The sequence below is a fragment of the Anoplopoma fimbria genome, unplaced genomic scaffold (assembly GCF_027596085.1).
Source record: "Anoplopoma fimbria isolate UVic2021 breed Golden Eagle Sablefish unplaced genomic scaffold, Afim_UVic_2022 Un_contig_12607_pilon_pilon, whole genome shotgun sequence".
Lineage (NCBI taxonomy): Eukaryota > Metazoa > Chordata > Actinopteri > Perciformes > Anoplopomatidae > Anoplopoma > Anoplopoma fimbria.
The window spans coordinates 1-7,721 of NW_026551910.1; the positions used below are offsets into that span (position 1 = coordinate 1).

The 7,721-nt window shown below is 43.0% G+C and overlaps 1 protein-coding gene across 1 annotated transcript; it reads left to right on the forward strand.

The window, feature by feature from the left end:
• Nucleotides 1–4,790: 4,790 nt before the first annotated feature.
• On the forward strand, nucleotides 4,791–6,958 carry LOC129115833 (sodium/calcium exchanger 1-like). Its single transcript, XM_054627065.1, has 5 exons — nucleotides 4,791–4,816; nucleotides 5,134–5,261; nucleotides 5,458–5,557; nucleotides 5,652–5,924; nucleotides 6,612–6,958. Exons 2-5 carry the CDS (start codon nucleotides 5,193–5,195, stop codon nucleotides 6,956–6,958), a joined length of 789 nt encoding a protein of 262 aa, XP_054483040.1. The 5' UTR covers nucleotides 4,791–4,816; nucleotides 5,134–5,192.
• Nucleotides 6,959–7,721: the final 763 nt, after the last annotated feature.

Sequence of the window (7,721 nt, forward strand, 5' to 3'; positions counted from 1 at the left end):
ATGTTTGACCATCAATAACTTCACTTTAGCATTAAACCACGAAACATAAAATCCACTTTAAATGTAATTATTAGAATAATAAAAGGTCAAACATACTGATTGTATAGTTGGTTTTTTATATGTGTCATAAATTTAACTTTGAAAAGATATAAAAAAAACAATCTTCTGCTCTTTTATTTTAAGAACTTGGTGTAAACAAACATTCAAATCTCAAATGTAATTGATTGCTGTATAAGAAATCAATCTATAAATAAAACTTAACTGCAGGACTTTTCCTTTCACACTCCGTCAGGATACAGACTGTAGATCACAGAGGGCAAACCTCCAAACCATCAATCTGCTCATATTAAATAAACATGGAAATGCATGAAGGCGGTTTTGTCTTTCCACGCCGCCGGGGCCTATACACACTCAGTCACACACACACACACACACACACACACACACACACACACACACACACACACACACACACACACACACACACAGTGGATGTGTCCAATCAGGGCTCTGGTAGCCTGCGGCCCTGTGAAGCCTCCAAACAAACCCTCTAACTGTGTCAGCTGGTTTCTTCATGTTGGGTCACTGAATCATTTAGGACCTCAAGTCAAACTGGTCTAAACTGGAAGCAAATCACTTATCTTTAATCGAATCAGCATCTAGGTTTCATCTAATTGATCACAAAGTTTCAAACATAAAATTATGTCAATCCTTTCAGACATTGACAGAAGAGTTGAGCAGCAAAGAACTATTGCCATTGTACATTTCTGCAAACCATGGAAACGTTGAATGACAATGCTTTTTCTATTCTGTCAGAGAACGTTAAGTAGTATCTTAAGTTCAATTCAATTCAATTCAATTCAGTTTATTTTGTATAGCCCAAAATCACAAATTACAAATTAGCCTCAGAGGGCTTTACAATCTGTACACATGAGACATCCTCTGTCCTTCCCTCACATCCTCTGTCCTTACACCCTCACCTCCTCTGTCCTTACACCTCACATCTCTCTGTCCATTGACCCTCACATCCTCTGTCCTTACACCCTCACATCCTCTGTCCTTAGACCCTCACATCCTCTGTCCTTACACCCTCACATCCTCTGTCCTTAGACCCTCACATCCTCTGTCCTTAGACCCTCACATCCTCTGTCATTTCACCTCCTCTGTCCTTACACCTCACATCCTCTGTCCTTACACCCTCACATCCTCTGTCCTTACACCCTTCCTCTGTTTTCACATTTACGTTTACACCCTCACCTCCTCTGTCCTTAGGTCACATCCTCTGTCCTTAGACCACTCACATCCTTGTCCCGAAGCGTTACAGTAAAGTGACCCCGCGTTAGGTTTCATTTTACGTTGTAGCGTTAGGTTGTAGCGTTACGTTGCAGCATTACGTTGTAGCGTTACGTTGTAGCGTTACGTTGTAGCGTTACGTTGTAGCGTTACGTTGTAGCGTTACGTTGTTACGTTACGTTGTTACGTTACGTTGTTACGTTACGTTGTTACGTTGTTACGTTACGTTGTTACGTTACGTTGTTACGTTGTTACGCGTTACGTTACGTTACGTTGTTACGTTGTTACGTTGTTACGTTGTTACGTTGCAGCGCTACGTTGTTACATTTTACGTTGTTACATTGTTACGTTGTTACGCTGTTACGCTGTTACGTTGTTACATTTTTACGTTGTTACATTGTTACGTTATTCTGTTACGTTGTTACGCTGTTACGTGGTTACGTTGTTACGTTGTTACATTTGTTACGTTGTTACGTTGTTACGTTGTTACATTGTTACGCTGTTACGTTGTTACGTTTCTGTAAATGTTGTTCCGCGGCTGTTTCCCTGCAGCTTCTAACTCTACGTCTCTGGTATCTTTCGTCACCATGTTTTCCTCATTACGCCTAAACGGTCTGCAAACTTCTCCTTCTGCAACCTTTCTGTGTTTTTTTCTGTTTCAGCAAAACTATTCAGATCAATATAATTGATGATGAAGAATATGAGAAAAACAAGAACTTCTTCCTAGAGATGGGAGAGCCTCAGCTGCTGGAGATGAGTGAGAGGAAAGGTGGGGGTGTCGCCTTCCCATGCTGTAACCCCGCCCACATCACTAATGACCTTTAACCTCTGTTAATTCAAGCTCACCTCAAGACCTCGCAGGGAAAAACATCAGCAATCAATCTATTGTAGATATAAGAAGAAGTGTTTTGGGTTAATTGCCTCTTCAGTTAGGTGTTACCATGATGGAAATACCAATATTTTTCATTGTGACTTTAACCTCCTCCCTGCTGGCCACATGAGGTGAGCTCATCCCTGTTGCCATGGTGTTGCAACGGTGACTCAGACACCATGACGACGGAGTCCTGTCAGATGGCATCTGTCGGCCTCTATGAGTGTGTTTGAATGTGTGTTGGTGAACTAACGCATGAACCCTGACCTCCCTCCCACTGTACTCTGTCGTCCACAGGAAGACCATAGCAGTTAGAGTAATTGACCATGATGAGTACGATAAGCAGGCCAGCTTCTACATAGAGCTGCTGGAGCCGTGTTGGAACCAGAGGAGATGGACAGGTGTGAAGAGACACCTCTGACCTTTCCTTCATCTACCTTGAAGCACTCTTTTCCTGCTTTTGTTCGGTTTGCTCCTGCTGCTGTCGCTGTGCTGCCTCCTCCTTCCACCACCCAACCTAAACGTTATCAGCCGATTGAATGGGCCTCATCGGTGGTCATCGTTACTGTCGTTCTAATGCCTCAGACGGGCCAAACTGAAGTCAAACTTTACTTTGTGAATTAAAACAAAACAATTTACGGCAACAAAACTCCTCTGTTAGGTTTAAAGAAAGATCCTGGTTTGGGTTCAAATAAGTACGTTTGTTAAATAACTTGGCATTAGTTTAGAACATAAGTCATGTAACAACAGTAAGTTAAAGTAAGTTGTCTTTTGGTTTCACATGGGACACTGACAGCCCACCCCGTCCTCCTCCACCTCAACTTGGGACTGACCAGGAGATGGACTGGCTGAGAATAGTTGTTTAAGGTGTCGGTAGGTAAGAACTAGTTAGAATAGTTAGGACATGGTGGGACTAATTAGGGCAGGTTAAAACAGGTTTGGACTGGTTTCGTGATAGGGACTAGTCTGGAGTAGTTGGGGACAAGTGAAACGGGCTTGGAAAGGTTAGGAATGAGTAGAACATGTTGGGACTGGCTAGGACAGGATGGGGTACTTTATTCTGGTCGGTACTTGGTGGGACACTTTATGATTGTACAGTTTTGGACAAGTTAGGACTAGTTAGAACTGGTGTGGAGAGGTTAGAAATAAGGGTGAATGCATGGACTGGTTGGATCGGATGGGTAAGGGGAACGCTATAATGGTCTAGGACATACTGGGACAGGTAGGGACAGGATGGGGTGCTTTCCACTGGTTGGGGCATTGTTGGACACTTGAGGACAGCTCTGGAGGGACTGGGACTGTCGGGTTAGGACAGGATGGGGTGCTTTCCACTTGTTAGTTAATCATGGGCAAGACAGGTCTGGACAAGGTTAGACCTGTGGGGACTGGTTACCACAGAATGAAACTGACAAGACCAGAGAACGACTGGACATGTTTGGACACGTTACAACAGGTTCAGACATTTTAGGACAGAAGAGGACGGCTTTTGACTGGCTGGGACATGGTGGGACAGTTTAGGACAGGTCTGAAGAGGTTTGAATATGTTAGGACAGTTTGGACAGGTGTGCTTGTGGTCTGTTTGTCCCTGTCCCAGTAAACCTGCCTGTGTGTGCCTTCATTTAAACACTAAACATAATCCATGATTAACTACTTTGACACAGAAACAGCAAACGTTTGAACACAGATGTCTTTTCATGTTTGTTTCCTGAGTCACTTCATGATCATCAGAGTGAAGTTCTTTTTACTTGATACCTTCATCTGGATTTGAACACAGTCCTGTTATTGTATTCTCAGTCAGATCAGGACCGAGTCATCTTCATCTGCAAATGACTCGTTTTCTAGAGTGATGATAAAAAATGTTGATATAGCAACCAAACTAAACTCTGCATCTTCAGAAGATCTGGGCTCCTCTTTTTTAACTTCTTGTTTCTTTTTATCTGTTATGTTTTTCTGCTTCTTTTTTCTGTCTGATTTCATCTCCTCTGTTTCTTCTCTTCAGCTGTGTTGCTTCAGGAAGTCGGTAAGCTGCTCTAATGTTTCCTTTTCCGTCCTGCTGTTTGTCTCATTCATGATATCTCTGAAATACAGTTTGGTTCATTTTAGAATTAAAATGAAAACTGGCTGTAATATCAGAACTAATTTGGACTTCTTGTTTCATATGTTCTATCCTTTCAGGTGGATTCGTCAAAACAGGTGGGTGAACACAAACACGTTCTCTACATTATCTCATCAGTAGAGACATAATACTGGAACATTTCTTGTGAACCTGAGTTCATTTGTCCTGTTTCACTCCTGAGCAGACAAACAGCTGTGTGGTCAGACACCTCCCCACGTGGAAATGTGTTATTGTCCACAATAGGACAATAACAGAGTGAAACACTTTAATGTCCATGGCAGTCACACAGCATTTTGTGAAATAGTCACGAAATGCAATCTATTGGTTTTCATCCATCCAATCAAAAACCAACCTCAACAGATTTATTTATTTAGATTTTTGGTTGTGGTTGTTGTTGTTCTGAATGGAGATGTGACTTTCTCTGGTTGAGGTTCCGTTTTGACTCGAGTTTCTGGTTTCCTGTTCAGGCAGAGACGTCTACAGGAAGGTCCAGGGACGAGACCACCCCGCCCCCTCCGCCATTATCAACATCGCAGGTACGTCCGTCTGTTTGTCCACCCATCAGTCTATCTTCATTCATTCACCTCAAATTCATCTGTCCTTCCATCCATCAATCGATCTGTCTATCAGTCTCTATTCATCCAATGACTCTTTAAGACATATAATGCTTTGATGTTTTTATTACATACTATACTATAACAATTTCATGACATTTTTATGACATTAATATGGCATACTTATACCATCCAACATCCACCCTCTCCTTCTCTCTCCTTGTCTTTATCCTTCTTCGTTCTCTCTCACTCCTTCTCGTTCTCTCTCTTTCTCTCTCATCTCTCTCTCTGTCTCTCAGATGAGGGGGGTGAGGAGGTTTTGACCAAAAGGGAGGAGGAGGAGAGGAGGATAGCAGAGATGGGTCGGCCAATGCTGGGAGAGCACATCAAAATGGAGGTGGTCATAGAGGAGTCGTACGAGTTCAAGGTGGGAACAGTTTCTGTTTAACTGATGTCATAATTCAAGTATCCAAATGAACACATGCGGTCAGATCTTTAGATAGGTGACCAATCTGATGGGATCTTTTGAACAAAGAGGAACACTTGTTTCTGGGCCTCTCTATATGTCATTGTTTGACCTTGGTGATTCACTGTGTAGCTTCCTTTGATCTGCTGTCTTTCAGAGCACCGTGGATAAACTCCTTAAGAAGACCAACCTGGCCCTGGTGATCGGGACTAACAGCTGGAGAGAGCAGTTTGTGGAGGCCATCACAGTCAGCTCTGGTAAGAACTTGACCTGAGACAATCTAATATAACCTGCCCAAGCTTTATACAGTATGTGAATCAGTGTTGACTCCTGGCTCTGCCTCCCTCTCAGGTGATGATGACGATGATGAATGTGGCGAGGAGAAGCTGCCCTCCTGTTTTGACTACGTCATGCACTTCCTCACCGTCTTCTGGAAGCTTCTGTTTGCCTTAGTTCCTCCCACAGACTATTTGAACGGCTGGGCCTGCTTCGTCGTGTCCATCTCCGTCATCGGAATTCTGACGGCATTCATCGGTGACCTGGCGTCGCATTTCGGCTGCACCGTCGGCCTAAAAGACTCCGTCACCGCTGTGGTGTTCGTAGCTTTGGGCACATCTGTACCAGGTCTGATTCACTTCCAATTACAGTACAATACTTTGAATTCATTTGGCTGATGCTGTTGTCTAAAGTGTCTTCAAAAGATTTGTAAAAATGGTAAAGAGTCTGCCAAGCATAAACTTAACCTGGCACAAGATCTAAACTCAACACCCAGCATCACAGGTGTGTACAGGTGTGATTAGTTGTACTTGTTCCAATACAGACATGACATTCAGCCACCACTAGATGGCAGTGAAAGCAGGATTGGTAATCTGGGTTTGTTTACTCTCTTCAGGGGAAGTCTACTTTCGCTTCCATAAAGCAGTTTGACTTGTGAGACAGATTAACAGAAATCGCTGTAACATGTTGAGATATGATTTTGATATCCTGACTTTTAGTCCCTAGTATGGGTCAAACACCAAAAAAAAAAAAAAATCTTACATTTTCAATAATTCAAGGATTGTGTCATTTCACTGCCTGGTAAACAGCCACATCTTTAAACCCCACACCTCCAGTTTGTAACAAAAACTTTATTTTAGAAATCTCCAAGCCCAAGCTTATTTAGCCCTCCAGTGGCACAGAAGACATTAGACAACTGTTTTCACAGGCTGAGGAGGACTAACCAGGACCAGTAAACTCTTATCCTGCACTAATCAATTCTGCAGTTAAATGGACTTGATGGATCTCAAACACAGCACTTCCTCTCTCCCTCAGACACCTTTGCCAGTAAGGTGGCAGCTATCCAGGACCAATACGCCGACGCCTCAATCGGCAACGTGACAGGAAGTAACGCTGTCAATGTCTTCCTGGGTATTGGCGTGGCCTGGTCCATCGCTGCTGTCTACCACTACTCCAAGGGCCAGGAGTTCAAGGTTGACCCGGGCACGCTCGCTTTCTCCGTCACACTCTTCACCATCTTTGCCTTCATCTGCATCGGCGTCCTCATCTACCGCCGCCGGCCCGAGATCGGCGGGAGCTCGGTGGACCCAGAATCCCCAAGATCCTTACCACCTGCCTGTTCTTCAGCCTGTGGTTATTGTACATTGTCTTCTCCTCGTTAGAGGCCTACTGCCACGTAAAAGGATTCTGAAAGCTCTGCTTCTGACTGATCCCCAAAGGTTCTGAGGGAATTCTTAAGGTTCCAATAGGTTTCTGCATATTCTGACAGGTTCCTTTGATTTGTGTTATTGGTATAAAGGTTTGAAGGATATCTAGAGGTTGTAACAGCTTCCTTCCAGTTAATGCATTCCAAAAGTTTCTGGAGTTAATGTTCTGACAGGCCTCTTGAAACCTTGATGAACTCCTAATGGTTCTAACAGGTTTTCTGAGGTTTCTAAATGCTAAAAAAGTCATATTCTGCTGGACTCATATATATTTCTATCATGTTCTTTAAAGGTCTAACACATTCAAAACAACTTTCATGGCTTTCTAAAGATCCTGACAGATTCTGCAGCTTTTTGACAGTCCTGGCATTCCTTAAAGTTCCTTCAGGTTCCTGCATAATGCGACAGGTTCCTGTCATTTTGGATACACTTTTAAGGGTTCTGCTGGTTTCTGTCCAGTTTCTATAGTTTGTGTTGTTTTTTTAAGGGTTTAGATATAGATGGTTTTCTAAAGGTTCCGGTAGGTTCCTGCATATTCGGACAAGCTCCAGGTATTTGTTCAAAGGGTCAGAATAAACCTCTGGATTCTGTTCGGTTCCTGATAGTTTCTATAATGTTATTTGTTATTTGTCAAAATAAAGTTTGAACAGTATTTTTAAGCTTGTAACAGGTTCCTGACAGTAGATTGATCTCTTAAGGCTCTGGTGGATATTTAACAGTT

Coding starts and splice junctions, on each gene's coding strand:
- LOC129115833 (XM_054627065.1), top strand. CDS start 5,193: ATGGGTCGGCCAATGCTGGGAGAGCACATCAAAATGGAGGTGGTCATA. Junction 5,262..5,457: donor AGGAGTCGTACGAGTTCAAG/GTGGGAACAGTT, acceptor GCTGTCTTTCAG/AGCACCGTGGATAAACTCCT. Junction 5,925..6,611: donor TTTGGGCACATCTGTACCAG/GTCTGATTCACT, acceptor TCTCTCCCTCAG/ACACCTTTGCCAGTAAGGTG.